This window comes from Silurus meridionalis, chromosome 4, assembly GCF_014805685.1.
Source record: "Silurus meridionalis isolate SWU-2019-XX chromosome 4, ASM1480568v1, whole genome shotgun sequence".
In the NCBI taxonomy this organism is placed as follows: domain Eukaryota; kingdom Metazoa; phylum Chordata; class Actinopteri; order Siluriformes; family Siluridae; genus Silurus; species Silurus meridionalis.
In genome coordinates, this window is record NC_060887.1 from 38,123,692 (window position 1) to 38,142,667 (window position 18,976).

The following is an 18,976-nucleotide window of genomic DNA, read 5'->3' on the forward strand; positions in this document are numbered from 1 at the left end:
GTGATGCTCTGAATGCCAGACGGGCTGTGTTCCAAATCGTGTTTTATCCTTTGATCATCAGCACCAGCATCGTCAGCATCATGATCACTGATTCATGTCTTACTGAGCAGTAATGTGATTACTATAGTGTTATTACAGAGATAGAAAGCAAGAGAGAGAGAGAGAGAGAGAGAGAGAGAGAGAGAGAGAGAGAAGGAATATACAGAGAGAGACAGATGGAGTTGGTTAGCAAAAAGGCGAGAGACGGAGTGATAGAGTGGAAGATGGTCAAAGAGGCGATAGACTGAGGCATACAGACTAAAAATGTGTGTGTGTGTGTGTGTGTGTGTGTGTGTGTGTGTGTGTGTGTGTGTGTGAGAGAGTGAAAGAGAGAGGTTAAAGATACAGATAGAAAGAGACAAAGAAAGACAAAGTGAAAGAACACTGAAGAAGAGATAGAAAGGATAGACAGAGAGGAATACTAAAAGACATAAATGGAAAGAAAGAAAGAAAGATAGTGTTGCAAGGGAGTACTGTCTGTCTATCTGTCACTCTTTTCTTTCTGTCTCCCTTTTCTCTTTCTCTCACTACAAGGGAAAATTGTCAATGAGATGGAAGGCAAGAAAGAGAGAGAGAGAGAGAGAGAGAGAGAGAGAGAGAGAGAGAGAGAGAGAGAGAGAAAGATTGAGAGAGCATTGTGAGAAACAGAAAGTCAGACAGAAAGATCAAGAAAAAGAAAGACAATTGAAAGATCACTGGGAGAGAGATAGACAGACGTTTTCTTCTTTCTCTTCTTTGGCTTTTTCCCTCTAACATGAGAAAGAAATAAGAGTGTCAGACACAAAGGGATGAATGGATATAAAGAGAGAAAATGAAAGAGAGAAAGAGGGAGGTAGAGACAAAGTAAGAGAGCGGGAGAGAGACAGACTGAGAGAAAGAGAGAAAAATCGAAAGAACACTGCAAGAGAGTGATAGACAGATCTTTCTGTTTGTCTGTCTGTCTTTCTGTCTCTCTCTTTTTCTTTCTCTCTCTTTTCCTCTTTCTCTCTCTAGCAAGAGAAAAACTAAGCGAAAGACGGAAAGTGAGAGAGAGAGATTGAGCTAGAGACAAAGTAAGAGAGTATTGAAAGAGACAGACAGACAGACAGACAGACAGACAGACAGACAGACAGACAGACAGATGGAGAGAAAGAAAAAAGAGAAAGCCAAACTGAAGGAACACTGCAGGAGATTGGAGAATAGATAAACAGAAAAAAAGAGAGAGAAACGAGTGAACATTTTTGTTTACAGATAGATGAATAAAAAAAGAAGTTTATTTTATTCTTGCTTCCTCTTCCTGTGTGTGTGTGTGTGTGTGTGTGTGTGTGTGTGTGTGTGTGTGTGTGTGTGTGTGTGTGTGTGTGTGTGGGTTGATGTCTGGTTCTGACTAATTCTCTGACTTCACTGAAAGCGTTCCCTTTGCCCTGTAAAACTCATAATCAAGACATGTCCAGAAATCAGACGTAATAAATCACAAGCACCCCTGCCTTTAAAAATGGTACATTCCGGGCGTAGATATAAGTCACATGTTGTATGCTGTATGAAGTTAACGCTTTATATATAAACTTTATATCTCTTCATACACGCCATGGTCATGTGACTTGTCACGTAATTAGGAACGTACCATTAGAAACTAGGAACGTACCATGTTTTGAAATCAGGGTGACCCTAATAAACTATATTAAATCACACAGTGAGCGTTTCCTCCATGCACAGTGTCGTATGATACCCAAAGCAGTGCATTATGGGATTTCTCCACCAAGCTATATGACGATGCAGTAGTGTTTCATTTCATAGTTTAGATATTTAACGGTTTCTGCCGTGTCAAGATGTTTATAATAGTGATAATAATAAAAAATACCCTTCCTTCTCTTTCTTTTTCTCTCTTTTTTTCCTCTCTCTATCTCTTCTCTCGAACACACCCTGCATTATTAAAAACACTTTTCCTGTAAGGCTGCTGTGGCATTTAGTTTTTCGCCGTCCTACTCAAAATATCCCCGCGGGGAGTCGGTGCGAGAGAGTCAGCATCCCGAGACGGACTGACGCACTCTCTCCGTCTTCAGGGGAAGAAGAAAAAACGGGTAAAAAACATTCTGGTTCTTATTTACTCATAATGCAGTACTGCAATCAAACACACCACACACACACATCATTATTATTATTATTATTATTATTATTATTATTATTATTATTATTATTCCTATAATTATTATTATTATTATTCCTATAATTATTGTTATTATTATTATTATTATTATTATTATTATTATTATTATTATTATTATTATTATTATTATTATTATTATTATTATTATTATTATTATTATTATTATTGTTGTTGTTGTTATTATTGTTATTGCTCAGTATACAGGATATATTTATCACAAAAATAGAAACATTTATTTTTTTACACATGTAGCCTAAAATTATTATGACAATCAAAGTGAATTATTTTTCAATTTTATTTAATTTACTATGTACATTATTTTGATGCGTGATTTTACAGTAAAAAAATCTTTCTATTTAATTTTTCTTAACATCAGAATTATTTGAAGAATTATATATATATATATATATATATATATACACACATTTACTACCAATCATATTATATTATGATATATATTTAATATACAATGGTGTATATATTATATATAGTTTTTTACTATATATAATTTGTAATACCAATCGTATATAGATATTTTGATACTATAGAAATCAGTTAAAGTATTACATAATTATATTTTACTGATTTTTAAATTTTACAATTATTAATATTATTAAAAATGTTAATAAAGTAAACAAGTAAAACGAATGAATGAATAAATGAAATGCTGAAAGAGTAAAACACTGCTATACATTACATGATAATTTGATATTATTATAACAGTTCAAGTGGGGAGTGGTCTGAAGTGTGTGTGTGTGTGTGTGTGTGTGTGTGTGTGTGTGTGTGTATCTGACGATAGAAACTGATCTCCAACACAACACTGTGGTGCTTTAATGAGACAGTACATGTGGTGCGTGTGTACATGTGGTGCGTGTTTGTGGTGCATTTGTGTGTGTGTGGTGTGTGTGTGTGTGTGTGTGTGTGTGTGTGTGTGTGTGTGTGTGTGTGTGTGGTACTCGGTGTGTTGAGGAGCAGTGAAGCTATGAAGACAGCTCCGTTTTTTTCTTCAGTCATAAAACAATCACTGATCACGTCTCAGAAATTCCTTAACACAACGTCCTCACCTGATTTAATACGAGTTACGACTTCAGCTATTATTGAGTGTGTGTGTGTGTGTGTGTGTGTGTGTGTGTGTGTGTGTGTGTGTGTGTGTGGACAGACATATGGTATAAGAGTCTTTAACACACACACACACACACACACACACACACACACACATACACACACATTTACACTTACGGCATTTAACAGATAACCTGGTTCACCAGATTACAAACTCAAGATACTATCAGCCTACAACTCAGGATTTTTTACACACACATACACACACACACACACACACACACACACACACACACACACACACACACACACACACTTTTTTTAAACAGTAAAGCAATTTCTATGCACAGAAAACCTGAGGTCTCAAAACAATCAATTAATTGATAATTTAGCTAATAATAAACAAACAAAAAAACAAACAAACAAACAGTGACGTATGACAGAAAAAACTAATAATAATAATAATAATAATAATAATAATAATAATAATAATAATAATAATAATAAGGATATAATCATATAAAAATATAATACTTATGTGCTTAAAAATTTATTCTAGTCAGTTTAGTTATTTAGTTCCTTTTCCATTTATTTATTTATTTATTTATTTATTTATTTATTTATTTATTTATTTAATTGTCTGTTTAGTTAGTTGTTTCTATCCAGTTCATGTTTGCTATCTATCTATCTATCTATCTATCTATCTATCTATCTATCTATCTATCTATCTATCTATCTATCTATCTATCTATCTATCTATCTATCTATCTATCTATCTATCTATCTATCTATCTATCTATCTATCGTTTAAATAAATATATATATATATTATCTTTCATCTGTTTTACTCAGTTTTTATATTAATGCTCTGATACGTGTTGATATAAATACAGTAAACTGAACACAAATAACATCTGTATCTTTGCACCAGTAATAATAATAATAATATTAAATAAATCGGCTTGTCTGATTTATAACAAGTCGACTGAGTTTTTACGTTTTGTCATATTGAAGTGTAATATCAGGCTGTAGGAGTGTGTTAAAGGCATTTCTGGAGTTAAACGAGGATTCATGTATAACATTCGCTGTGTTTTTACTTCTGCGTAATCACACACACACACACACACACACACACACACACACACACACACACATAAAACCAGGTCCGGGTGTGACTAACGCGATCATGAGCAGGGGATCAAATGTAGTCTGATATCATTTAAAAAAAGGAGTCGTATAATTTTCCTTTTCTGTACACACACTGGCAAGGCATAATAATAATAATAATAATAATAATAATAATAATAATAATGATAATAATAATAATAATAATAATAATAATAATAATAATAATAATAATGATAATAATAATAATAATAATAATAATAATAATAATAATAATAATAATAATAATAATAATAATAATAATAATAATAATAATAATAATAATGATAAATAAATAAATGAATAAATAAATTTTTTTAAATAATAAATTAATGATAATGATAATAAGACTCAGTTTTTTAGATATAGGAGCTTGAAAATGCATTTCCTGGGTGGTAAAGATCCCTTTCCTGTGTGTGTGGGGGGACATGGTCTCAGCTTAGCCACCCCGTCCACTAGAGGGCGCTTGGTAGAACGCTGCCCCTGATGCCTTTCTCCATCAGGATCAGCATGATCTCGCTCATCAGGGACCGGAGTTCAGGTTGGAATGACGAATCGAATTCAGTGAAGAAATTCGTGACACTGCGATATTCAGCCAAAACCCATAACGTTTTCATCTCTCCAAACCCAAAACCCGTGGTGTCCATCTAAAACACCTGCGTGGAGGCGGTTGGGGGGACGTTCTAGGACATATGGTGCTGAGTTCGAGTTCGATGCACTCAACCCATCGATCCAAACAAATGTCCTTCTTAGACGTTGTATAACGTGTTAAATTCAGCAATTTCGGAGGAACCATGCTCTGGGTCTTACAGTTAACACGGAACCGGGTGTTGATTTCTGGACCCTTCAGAGTCCCTTCGAAAAAAACACATCTGATGGAGATAAAACTGAAGAAACAGCGATAAAGTGTTCAAGTTCTACAAACACCCATGTGCACTGATCGTCCTGGTAACAGTGTATTTAGTATATTCAGGTTCTTATTAGATAGAGGGTTCAATTAACACACTCACACACACACACACACACACACACACACACACACACACAGCTTGTGTGTGTGTGTGTGTGTGTCTGGTGTGTGTGTGTGTGTGTGTGTGTGTGTGTGAAAGTTTAATACAGCCAGGTCACTGGAATTGTACTTTCAGGGGAAATATACACATGATACTGAATGAACAAATTAACACCTGGACTGTTTAGATTAACACACACACACACACACACACACACACACACACACACACACACACACACACACACACACACACACACCTATACAGCTGAGTTAACATTCTCTTGTGAAATTTCACCTCTTTGGGAAAATGTGTGTGTGTGTGTGTGTGTGTGTGTGTGTGTGTGTGTGTGTGTGTGTGTGTGTAAAACTCCAACACCAGCACCAAGAAAATGACCTGGGAAGGTGCTCATTGTTGGTCTAGGTGATGTAAGGTGTGTGTGTGTGTGTGTGTGTGTGTGTGTGTGTGTGTGTGTGTGTGTGTGTGTGTGTGTTAATGCAGCTCTGTAAGAGTTAACCTATCTAGCACTGTAGGTGTTAATTCAACACCTTGGGATGTGGCTGAGACTCTCGCACTATTCTCTCAGATGTTCCTCGGTTGGTCCGTGAAGTGCGTGCGTGAAGAAAATAGCGCGTGCACACCGGGACAAAGCATGGACCATAAATCCACGGACACTCGTACGCACGCACGCATGCACGTGCACACACACACACACACACACACACACACACACACACAGAGGAAAGAAACAGGATACAGGACAGGTGCAATACTCACGTTATTGCGGTTCCTGCAGGAGCTCCTCTGGTTGGTCGCATCAGTAAAACCACGACCACCACGACGACGATGCTGATGTTGAAGGTGACGATGATGAAGATGGTGAGAAAGAGTGCAACAAGTTGAAGGAAAGCAAGAAGGGAGCCCACGCTGCTCTGTTAAAGCTCAGCGCGAGGAGGTCGAGGGGGGGAAAAACGCACGCACGCACGCACGGATGCGCGCGCAAACACACACACACGCTCTCTCTCTCCGTCCGAAAACCCCCGCGCGCGCACACACACACACACGCGCTCGCAGGGCAGGCATCACCCTCAAAGTTGATGACCAACACCTTCTCCTCCTCCTCCTCCTCCTTCCGAGAGACCAGGAACAAGCTGACTAATTAAAAAAAAAGAAGAAGAAGAAGAAATGAGAAAACGTCCGATTACGCGTCAATCCAAGCTGGACATGGTCTGATGATCTGGTCGCCGATCTGATCTCTCTTTCTGCTTGTTTTTTTTTTTTGCTGTTCTTGTAGTTTGCTTTTTTGATGATGAAGAAGAAGAAGATGAAGAAGCAGGAGAGCAGATGAAGGTGGACTTGATGCGCACCGCGCGCAGGGAATAGTCCCCAAAACAATTCTCCCTGGATTTTATTTCTATTGATTTATTTTGCCCCTCCCCAAAAAAGACAAAAAGAAAGAAAGAAAAAGAAAAAAGACATCACCCCGTCCCTGTGAAAGTTGAGACGCTCGTGGCTGCGCAGTTCCTCCGGTCAATTTCTTTCAATTTCCAATCTGAACATCCAAAAAGGAGCCGAAAATCAGATATTCATTTATTTTTCGTAAATACAAAAAAAGCAAAAATGAAAGAAGTCCCGGTCCCAGAATGAGAAAAGAGAAAATATATATATAGAGAGAGAGAGAGAGTCCTGCACTGCAGAAATGCACTCCTGGACCGCGCGAGAGAGTGTGTGCGCGTATGTGCGTGTGCGCGTGTGAGTGTGTGTGTGTGTGTGTGTGTGTGTGTTTAAGTGTGTTTGCTCTATGTGTGTGTTTGTCGTTTGTTTCTCGATGAGACGCGAGTCAGCACCGGAGAGAGAGAGAGAGAGAGAGAGAGGGAGAGAGACCCCACTGCCTTCGTGCCGAGGATGTGGGAATCTGAATCCGCTCCCTCCGTCACATCCACATCCATCCTTTCGTGCGCGCGCGCGCACGCACACACACACACACACACACACACCCTGCCCATCCCGTTACGCTTACGAGCGATTCGCTTTCGAATCGATTCTTTTTTTTTTATAATCCCTTTTATAAGCCGCACCGATGTGGGAGTCGACTCCGATATCCGAACGAATTGACTCTTTGTATGATTACATAGTCTTATATTGTATGATTATATATTCTTAAATTGTGTGATTTATAAAGCAATGCAAATCCATACTGAATAATAATAATAATAATAATAATAATAATAATAATAATATAAAATTGGTAACTGGAAAGAAAACAGCTATTCATGGCAGCATGGCAGAGAAGCATCATGGCAGTGAGCGTGGCAGCATGGCACAGTGGTAGCGATTGCGGCACCTTCGTGACAGCAAATGTGGCAGCGGATAAGGCACCAATTGTATCATCGTGGCAGAGTGGCAGCGAGTGTGGCAGCAGTGCAGCATGGCAGAGTGACAGTGTGTGTAATTAGCTAATGGTGTGTAATAGGTACTGATCATCACTGCAACACTGATTACTCTGCACTACAGTTAATAACACTAACACACACACACACACACACACACACACACACACACTGTTTTAAATACTACACATTGCATTACATACTGTACTAGACACACTGTATTACACAAACTGTATTATATTTTACACACACACACACACACACACACACACACACACACACACACACACACACACACAATAAACAAAATGTGTAACAGGAAGAAGAAGAAAAGAAGAGGAAGAAGAAGAAGAAGAAGAAGAAGAAGAAGAAGAAGCAGAAGAAGAAGAAGAAGAGGAAGAAGAAGAAGAAGAAGAAGAAGAAGAAGCAGAAGAAGAAGAAGAAGAGGAAGAGGAAGAGGAAGAAGAAGAAGAAAAGTAAAGGAATAATAAGAAGAGGAGAAGAAAAGTAAAGGAATAATAATAAGAAGAAGAAGAAGAGAAGAAGAAGAAGAGGAATAAGAAGAAGAAGAAAAGAAAAGGAAGAGGAAGAAGAAGTAAAAGAAGTAGTAGAAGAAGAAGAAGAAGAAGAAAAGCAAGAAGAAGAAGCGGAATAAGAAGAAGAAGGAGGATTAAGAAGAAGAAGAAGAAGAGGAAGAGGAGGAATAATAATAATAATAATAATAATAATAATAATAATAATAATAGTAAGAAGAAGAAGAAGAAGAAGAAGAATGAGAAGAAAGAAGAAGAAGGTGAAATGTTAACTATGTAAAGAGGAACCCCTGAGGAACCGTTTGGACTGAAGAGTGGTCAGATAGATGTTGGAGCTTTCTCTCTTAAAAGCCCTTGTGTATGTTATTTCTTTCTGATTGTACTGGTAGTTAATGACAGGGTCGTTTTTGTGTGTGTGTGTGCATGTGTGTGTGTGTGTGTGTGCGTGCATGCGTGCGTGCGTGCGTGTGTGTGTGTGCGTGCGTGCGTGCGTGTGTGTGTTCAGTAATCTATGTATGGACTGACAGAAGCTCAGACCCTGATCTGAAAGCAGTGAGAGGAGCTGCAGTGTGAGCACATCCACTCTCTCTCTTATTGGCTGTGTTTAGATTACTACAGCAATTAGATTCTAACCCCTTCAGCTCCACACTGCAGGACCACCAGAACCATCACGTGAACCAGGAGACCCAAACCTGTTCCAGCATGATGATGGAAACAGAACCAGCTCCATGAGGATCTGCTTTCCATGGGTTTGAGTGAAAGATCTCCTGCTCTACAGCTCCAAACCTATTGAGATGAATGTGAATGCTGACTGCACCCCAGGTCTCCTCACCTCCTCACCTCCATCAGTACATCACTTTACTAACAGTCTTGTAACTGAACAAGCATGTATTTCCACAACATCTAGTGGAACATCTTCCCAGAAGACTGGAAGTTATTATAATGCGATATTCATGAAAGAAGCACATCTTATACTCAGGTGTCCACAAATCTTTGTTCTTTTACTGTATGACAGTTGATTTATGACTGTTACTGTTTTAATCAATGTGGGAATCATTACAGATGAACTAATCAATAGATTACTATTATATGGCTGTTGCTATGGTTACAGGTCAAATGGTGTCCAAGCAAAAAAAAAGATGCCCCCCACACCAGTGGGGTGTATTTCCTGTAACCACAACAGTTTGACAACAATATAAATGTCTGTGTAATTTATATCTCCACAAACCGTGTAGTCTATCTATCTATCTATCTATCTATCTATCTATCTATCTATCTATCTATCTATCTATCTGTCTATCTATCTGTCTGTCTGTCTGTCTGTCTGTCTGTCTGTCTGTCTGTCCATCCTATCAAACTGTCTATCTATCTCTCTATCTGTCTGTCCATCCTATAAAACTGTCTGTCTATCGCTCTCTCTGTCTGTCCATCCTATCAAACTGTCTGTCTCTCTATCTATCCATCTGTCCATCCTATCAAACTGTTTGTCTATCTATCTCTCTATCTGTCTGTCCATCCTATCAAACTCTCTAACTCTCTTTCCATCTGTCCATCCTATCAAACTGTCTGTCTATCTCTCTATCTGTCTGTCCATCCTGTCAATCTCTCTCTCTCTCTCTCTCTCTCTCTCTCTCTCTCTCTCTCTCTCTATATATATATATATATATATATATATATATATATATATATATATATATATCTATCTATCTATCTCTATCCATCTGTCCATCCTATCAAACTGTTTGTCTATCTATCTCTCTATCTGTCTGTCCATCCTATCAAACTCTAACTCTCTTTCCATCTGTCCATCCTATCAAACTGTCTGTCTATCTCTCTATCTGTCTGTCCATCCTGTCAATCTCTCTCTCCTCTCTCTCTCTCTCTCTCTCTCTCTCTATATATATATATCTATCTATCTATCTATCTATCTATCTATCTATCTATCTATCTATCTATCTATCTATTCATCTATCTATCTATCTCTCTATCCATCTGTCCATCCTATCAAACTGTTTGTCTATCTATCTCTCTATCTGTCTGTCCATCCTATCAAACTCTCTAACTCTTTCCATCTGTCCATCCTATCAAACTGTCTGTCTATCTCTCTATCTGTCTGTCCATCCTGTCAATCTCTCTCTCTCTCTCTCTCTCTCTCTCTCTCTATCTATCTATCTATCTATCTATCTATCTATCTATCTATCTATCTATCTATCTCTCTCTATCCATCTGTCCATCCTATCAAACTGTTTGTCTATCTATCTCTATCTGTCTGTCCATCCTATCAAACTCTCTAACTCTCTTCCATCTGTCCATCCTATCAAACTGTCTGTCTATCTCTATCTGTCTGTCCATCCTGTCAATCTCTCTCTCTCTCTCTCTCTCTCTCTCTCTATCTATCTATCTATCTATCTATCTATCTATCTATCTATCTATCTATCTATCTATCTGTCTGTCTGTCTGTCTGTCTGTCTGTCTGTCTGTCTGTCTGTCCATCCTATCAAACTGTCTGTCTATCTCTCATCTGTCTGTCCATCCTATCAAACTGTCTGTCTATCTCTATCTCTATCTGTCTGTCCATCCTATCAAACTGTCTGTCTCTCTATCTATCCATCTGTCCATCCTATCAAACTGTTTGTCTATCTATCTCTCTATCTGTCTGTCCATCCTATCAAACTCTCTAACTCTCTTTCCATCTGTCCATCCTATCAAACTGTCTATCTATCTATCTGTCTGTCTGTCCATCCTGTCAATCTCTCTCTCTCTCTCTCTCTCTCTCTCTCTCTCTATATATATATATATATATATATATATATATATATATATATATATATCTATCTATCTATCTATCCATCTGTCCATCCTATCAAACTGTTTGTCTATCTATCTCTATCTGTCTGTCCATCCTATCAAACTCTCTAACTCTCTTTCCATCTGTCCATCCTATCAAACTGTCTGTCTATCTCTCTATCTGTCTGTCCATCCTGTCAATCTCTCTCTCTCTCTCTCTCTCTATATATATATATCTATCTATCTATCTATCTATCTATCTATCTATCTATCTATCTATCTATCTATCTATCTATCTATCTCTCTATCCATCTGTCCATCCTATCAAACTGTTTGTCTATCTATCTCTATCTGTCTGTCCATCCTATCAAACTCATTAACTCTCTTTCCATCTGTCCATCCTATCAAACTGTCTGTCTATCTCTCTATCTGTCTGTCCATCCTGTCAATCTCTCTCTCTCTCTCTCTCTCTCTCTCTCTCTCTCTCTATCTATCTATCTATCTATCTCTATCCATCTGTCCATCCTATCAAACTGTTTGTCTATCTATCTCTATCTGTCTGTCCATCCTATCAAACTCTCTAACTCTCTTTCCATCTGTCCATCCTATCAAACTGTCTGTCTATCTCTCTATCTGTCTGTCCATCCTGTCAATCTCTCTCTCTCTCTCTCTATCTATCTATCTCTCTCTCTCTATATATATATATCTATCTATCTCTATCTCTATCTGTCTGTCCATCCTGTCAATCTCTCTCTCTCTCTCTCTCTCTCTCTCTCTCTGGTTTGTGGGCATGTTGTTTGCAGTGAAAGCTGAACTGAAAGTGTGTGATGTCCTACAGTGATGTGAAACCTGACCCAGGCGCTGAACCTTATAAAAAGATGCTAACAATAAACATTTAGCCAAAGCAGGATTTAAAACGCCTCATAAATCCGGAGTCATCAATAAAAAGGTAAGTGGCGTCCACAAAGCAGATGTCCTCCGATGGCTGCTGTCCCTCGGGTGCCTGGTGCTGAACCTCGCGAACACGCGCCCAGGAGTCTCAGATCAATGCATAATCATCAGCACACTGAATGATTCACACTGCACTGTTTACACCCCTATTCAATAGGGTTCAATTAGGTTAGGCTCTCAGGTTCTCCCGGGTCCTCTCGGTTTCTCCTGGGTCCTCTCAGGTTTTCCCGGGTCCTCTCAGGTTCTCCCGGGTTCTTTCAGGTTCCCCCAGGTCCTCTCAGGTTCTCCTGGGTTCTCTCAGTTTCTCCTGGGTCCTCTCAGGTTCTCCAGGGTCCTCTCAGGTTCTCTCAGGTTCCCCCAGGTCCTCTCGGGTTCTTCCAGGCACTCTCAGGTTCTCCCAGGCACTCTCAGGTTCTCCTGGGTTCTTTCAGGTTATCCCAGGCCCTCTCAGGTTCTCCCAGTCCCTCTCTGGTTCTCGCAGGACCTCTCAGGTTGCTAGATAGGTATCTATCTATCTATCTATCTATCTATCTATCTATCTATCTATCTATCTATCTATCTATCTATCTATCTATCTATCTATCTATCTCTCTATCTATCTATCTATCTATCTTCTGATTGACAGACAACAGGACACATACTTTAGATGAAAAGACAGACAGACAGACAGACAGACAGATAGGTAGATAGATAAGTGTAAAAATAAATAAATCAAAAATAGCTAAAGAATGAAAAAAGAAAGAAAGACAAACAATGAAAAACTAAACACAGAAAGAAAAAAGAAAGAAAAAGAAAAAGATAGATAAAGTGAAAGATTAAACACAGTAAAAGGTAAGAACAAAAAAATTCACAAAAATATTTTAAATAACCCCTGCAGAACTTTACCAAGTACAGAAAGAAAAAAAAGAAAAAAAAATAAAGAAGAAAATGTGAAATAAGAAAAACTGCATGAAAGAAATTAAGCCTTGAAATAAAGCATTCTCTCTCTCTCTCTCCTCTCTCTCTCTCTCTCTCTCTCTCTCTCTTTTTCTCCTCCTCTCTCTCTCTCTCTCTCTCTCTCTCTGTCTCTTTCTCCCTCTCTCTTCCTCTCTCTCTCATTTTTCTCCTCCTCTCTCTCTCTCTCTGTCTCTTTCTCTCTCTCTCTCTCTCTCTCTCTCTGTATCTTTGAGTTTTTCGAGGCCGACCCCAGCAGCACTTTTCCAAATTGAAATATCATATTAAATATAAACAATATCCGAGCAGGAATTACACGGCAGCGTAATCCAGAAAGTGTGTGATTGGGAGAGGATTATTAGGAGCCAGCGGCGAGGTGGATTTACTCACGAGCTGGAGAAGGATTTTCAGCACGGCCGGGGATTTAGCTTTGTCCGACCTCGTGGGGTTTTGTCCCTCCGTCACACGTCTGAGGTTTTCTTTCATTCCTTCGTACCACCACTGTCTGTTGAGACTCACCTGGATACCTCATGGACCTTCAAACCTCATGGACACCTTCTGGAACATCTGCAGCTGGGGAGAAGCCACTCCCCTTCACACTCTCATGCAGTTAGAAAGATTCCTTGGCCATCTAACGAAAGAAAGAAAGAAAGAAAAGAAAAAAAAAGAAAGAAAGAAAGAAAGAAAGAAAAGAAAGAAAGAAAGAAATTATAAAAGAATGAAAGAAAAAATTAAAAATTGAATAAAGAAGGGATGAAAGAAAGAATGAAAAAATGCAAGGATGAAAGGATGTAAGGATAAAAAATGAAAGGATGAAAGAATAAAAGGATGGGATGTGAGGATAAAAGAATGAAAGGATGAAAGAATTAAATGATGAAAGGATAGAAGAATAAAATTATGAAAGAATGAAAGGATAACGGGATGAAAGAATGAAATAATTAAATAATTAAATGATGAAAGAATAAAAGGATGAAAAATGAATGGATGAATGGGTGAAAGGTTAAAAAGGATGAAAGGGTAAAAGAATGAATGGATGAATGAATTGAAGGATAAAAGGATGAAAGAATTAAAGAATTAAAAATAAAAGAATATAAGAAGGAAAGGATAAAAGGATGAAAGGATGAAAGGATGAAAGGGTGAAAGAATGAAAGGATGAAGGAATAAAAGGAGGAAAGGGTAAAAGAACAAAAGGATGAAAGAATGAATTGATGAAATGATGAAAGAATGAATGGATAAAATGATGAAAAGATGAAAGGATGAAAGAACAAAAGGATGAAATTATGAAAGAATATAAGGATGAAAGTTCTCCTTGGATGAAAGAATGAAAGGATGAAAGAATGAAACAATGAAAGGATGAAAGTTCTCCTCAGATGTAATGAAAAAGGATGAAAGAATGAAATGATGAAATAATGAAATGATGAAATGATGAAATGATGAAAGGATGAAAGGATGAAAGGATGAAAGAATAAATGGTTGAAAGGATGAAATGATGAAAGGATGAAAGAATAAATAGATGAAAGAATGAAATGATGAAAGGATGAAAGAATAAATGGATGAAAGAATAAAAGGATGAAAGAATAAATGGATGAAAGGATGAAATGATGAAAGGATGGAAGGATGAAAGAATGAAAGAATGAAAGAATGAAAGGATAAAAGAATGAAAGGATGAAATGATGAATGGATGAAATGATGAATGGATGAAAGGATGAAAGGATGAAAGAATAAATGGATAAAAGAATAAAAGGATAAAAGAATAAATGGATGAAAGGATGAAATGATGAAAGGATGAAAGGATGAAATGATGAAAGGATGGAAGGATGAAATGATGAAAGGATGAAATGATAAAATGATGGAAGGATGGAAGGATGAAAGGATGAAAGGATGAAATGATGAAAGGATGAAATGATAAAATGATGAAAGGATGGAAGGATGAAATGATGAAAGGATGAAATGATGAAAGGATGAAATGATGAAAGGATGAAATGATAAAATGATGGAAGGATGGAAGGATGAAGGATGAAAGTTCTCCTCGGGGGCAGATTGAGTTTGTTTGGACTCTACAGTAAATCATTAGAAGTAAACTGCTGAAATCAGCTGCAGTTTGAAGGTTAAAACTCTAAATCCATCTCGAGTGATTCATCCACAATAATCTCATGTACGTGTAAACACTGGATCATCTCCACATCTCCAGCACGGGGTGTCGTGCAGGTCAAAAGGGAAAAAAGGGGAAAAGGGATATAAATCTCACACCAGGTATTTTACCTGAAGAAACTTTTACACGTGAAATATAAATTTGACATGATGATATTATATATGACACCGTCTTCATTTGTTGGTATAATAAACTCGCATTCATCCCGATAGTGTTGGAGCAGAAGATCTTCCACGCACATACAACCCATGAAAAAACAGATCTTCATGGAGTGGGCTTTGGGAACAGGGGCATTGTCATGCTGGAACAGGTTTGGGATCTTCTTGATCAATGGAAATCAGGAATCTCATACCATCCTCTACGCTGTAACAGCTGGAAAAGTCGGGTGTCCCAATACTTCTGCTAAAGTGCTCTATGAATGTTGAATAATAAAGTAGAAGAAAATCTGCTGATTTCCAATCCAAATCCGATCACAAAAAATCCAACCTTCTCTTGCTTATAAATGAAAATGTTGCATGTTACTGCTGTGTGTGTGTGTGTGTGTGTGTGTGTGTGTGTGTGTGTGTGTGTGAGTAAATATACACCCTGCACACTTACAGAAGCGAATCTGGCTGCTAACGATAATGATGACGAATCTCTCAGCCTGGACGGAGCTGGACGTCTAAATTAAGTTTTGTCAATAGCGTTCCTCCGATTCGTCTCCTCGGGAGATCTGAACAGAAATATTGGTTACAGTAAGCGTCTGCCTGCGAATGATTTCTCTCGGCTTATTTACAGTAACGTCATTAGCATACAGAGGGACATATTGGATGCCGCGTCGGATATCGGATTCGGACGTGTGATACCGAGACGTGTGTCTGCTCCTAATCCGCCACTCTGGCTACATCACCACACTCTCCATTCGATTGCACGGGTTTATCGTCAGGAACGGAGCGACGGGATGGAAGATCGGACAGACAGCGATAAATCAGCAGATATTTAACATTCGAATCGGATGTTGTGTCGCTGAGTCCAATCAAAAGCTGAAAAGATCTAGATCAGGGGTCACCAACCTTTCTGACACCGAGAGCTACTTCTTACCGATTAATGTGAAGAGCAACCAGTTTAATTCACACTTCTGAAATAACCCATTTGCTCAATTTATCTTTAATTATATGTTTATTATTAATGATGAACGATATTCGTCTATGTGAAGACACTTATCATGATTTCTCACAATCGTGATCAAAATTACGTAACATACCAAAATCGACGTGGAGATCAGACAGCTCTAATCTAATCTAATCTTTTTTTTCTTATATTGTCATTTTCTAATTCACACCAATGCAAGTGTGATTTAAAAAAAGAATAGCGACAAATCTATTCGATGCGGCTCACTGGTGTGGCGCTATAGCGAGCTATTTTTTAGAAAAGGGCGACTCGTGTGGTCCTTGGGGGCGACCTGGTGCACCATGTTGGTGACCCCTGATTTAGAGACTTCAGGGCGTCACTTCAGAGGCTGGCAAATGATTTTCTTTGTAAATGATGAAAAAATATGTAAATGAAAAAGGATATATTTATTTATTTATTACGATTTTAAAGGTACTGCTTCTAAACACAATTACTATCATTACCTGCTAAAATAAATAAGCTACGTAACTCATTCATTAGATCATTTGATTAGATATGAGATAAATGATATATTCACCAATCAGGTATAACATTATAACATTATAACATATACATTTAGTTCATGTTAATTAGCTAATGTGATCAATATAATTAACAGTTTACTGCATTTATTCCATTTTATTGTTTAGAAAATGTTATTTTATTTTTTATATTATTAAATGAAGCAGGTGTTTTATTTAAAGTGGTTTAAAAACAAACTGTTCAACAACAAGCGATTTAATGTTTTGCATTTCTTTTAAATGTAACAGAACTGTGACATGAAAACTGAGGTGTATAGAGAAAGAGAGAGAGAGAGAGAGAGAGTGTGTGAGAGAGAGAGTGAGAAAGGAAAGAGAAAAGAGGGAAAGAACAAGACTGTGTGTGAAAGAGAGAGAGAGAGAGAGAGAGAGAGAGTGTGAGAAAGCGAGTAAAAGAAAGAGAGAGAAAGAGAGAGAGAGAGAGAGAGAGAGAGAGAGAGAGAGAGACAGAGAGACACAGAGAGAGAGAGACAGAGAAAGAGAGAGAGAGAGAGAAGAGAGAGAGAGAGAGAGAAAGAGAGAGAAAGAGAGAGAAAGAGACAGAGAGAAAGAGAGAGAGAGATAGAGCCAGAGAGATAGAGCCAGAGAGAAAAGACAGAGACAGAGAGAGAGAGAGAGACAGAGAGAGAGAGAGAGAGAGAGAGAGAGAGAAAAGACAGAGACAGAGAGACACAGAGAGAGAGAGAGAGACAGAGAAAGAGACAGAGAGAGACAGACAGAGAGAGACAGAGAAAGAGACAGAGAGAGAGAAGAGACAGAGAGAGAGAAAGAGACAGAGAGAGAGAGAGAAAGAGAGAGAGAGAGAGAAGAGAGAGAGAGAGAGACAGAGAAAGAGAGAGGTGTATTTTGTGAGATCTCCAAGAAACAACTCGTAATTTTAGTGATATCTGATTTTAATCAGTATTTTCCCAACATTCGCGTCACTGGTGCACGTTCACGCTTCAGGAACTGGTGAGTGAAGATAAATGCAAAGCGTTTGACGTTAATTTACTCGGCGTCGCTGTGAAGCTCAGAGCTGAAGGTCTGAGCGCTGAGGGTCTGAGCGCTGAGGGTCTGAGAGCTGAGGGTCTGACGTTGCTTATCAACGCTGTCTGGAGACTTGAGGTCTCACGAGGCACCACAAACGGTCTAAGATCTACTCAGCGACGAAGATCCATCAGAAATAGCGAAGGTCTTCGATTTCCTTTTCTCCTCCCGACCGTGTAGTCCACGTGGATGCATATATGTCTAGACCCTTCCTGGGACGGATACATGTTCACATCTCCCTCGACCAGCGTGTCTTGCATGACCTCCACGGCATGGTCCAGGTAAAGCACGGCTTGTTTCCAGTGCGTCTCGGGTTTGAACGGGGACGTGGACAGGACCAGGGGGTGTCTGGACCCGGGGAAGGTGACGGAGAAGAACACGCAGAAGGCGTTGAAGGCGGCCGAGCCGAAGCACAAGCAGCGGAAACGTCCCCTGACGGAGCTCAGGTGCTCCACACCCACGGCGTTGAGGTCCAGCTCGGCGAACTTGACCGGGTGAGACAAGACGTCCTCGACGGTCACGGGTTTGATGATGATTTCCGAACTGGCCGTGATGCACTTCCGAGCGAAGTCGGTCATGCAGGACATGTCCACGCCGTACTGGGTCTTGACCGTGCTCCAGAAGCCGAGCCGTTCCTCCACGACGAGGTCGTTAACGGGCGCGATGAAGAGCTCGGCTTTATCGGGGAGCATCAGACCTCCGGGTTTGAGCCAGCGATCCCGAGCCGAGATCACCGAGTTCAGCATGGACTCATGGAGCAGGGCGTAACCCATCCACTCGCTCACGATCACGTCCACCTTCTCAGGGAGGTCCACCTCCTCCAGAGCACCTTTAATCACCTCCACAATCATATCTACCTTGTTCTGCTTTATGATCTTCTCAGCCTGATCAGCTATGGAGCTGGCCTCCACTGCATACACCTTCCTGGCCCCGGCCTGGGCACAGAACACACTCAGCACCCCGGTTCCTGCCCCCACATCCAGCACCACTTTACCTTCAATCTCACTCTGGTTATTAAAGATGGCTTTCCTGTACGTGTCCGTGCGCACACTATCCGCGATCATTTCCTCGTGGATGCTCACATCTGCATAGCTC

The 18,976-nt window shown here is 39.2% G+C and overlaps 2 protein-coding genes across 11 annotated transcripts in view; both read right to left on the reverse strand.

Annotated features, from left to right (window-relative positions):
- ntng1a (netrin g1a) overlaps positions 1 to 7,314 on the reverse strand; it is a 147,512-nt gene extending 140,198 nt beyond the window's left edge. For all 10 annotated transcript variants that reach the window (XM_046847095.1, XM_046847090.1, XM_046847089.1 and 7 more), the window contains exon 1: positions 6,199 to 7,314. The gene's annotated coding sequence lies outside the window, so the exon portion shown is untranslated. The remainder of the gene's footprint in view (positions 1 to 6,198) is intronic.
- A 10,450-nt stretch (positions 7,315 to 17,764) lies between these two features.
- prmt6 (protein arginine methyltransferase 6) overlaps positions 17,765 to 18,976 on the reverse strand; it is a 1,320-nt gene continuing 108 nt past the window's right edge. The window contains 2 exon segments of the mRNA XM_046847100.1: positions 17,765 to 18,048; positions 18,051 to 18,976. The exon segment at positions 18,051 to 18,976 is cut by the window's right edge and continues 108 nt beyond it. Coding sequence (XP_046703056.1) covers positions 17,984 to 18,048; positions 18,051 to 18,976 — 991 coding nt within the window. The 3' untranslated portion in view covers positions 17,765 to 17,983.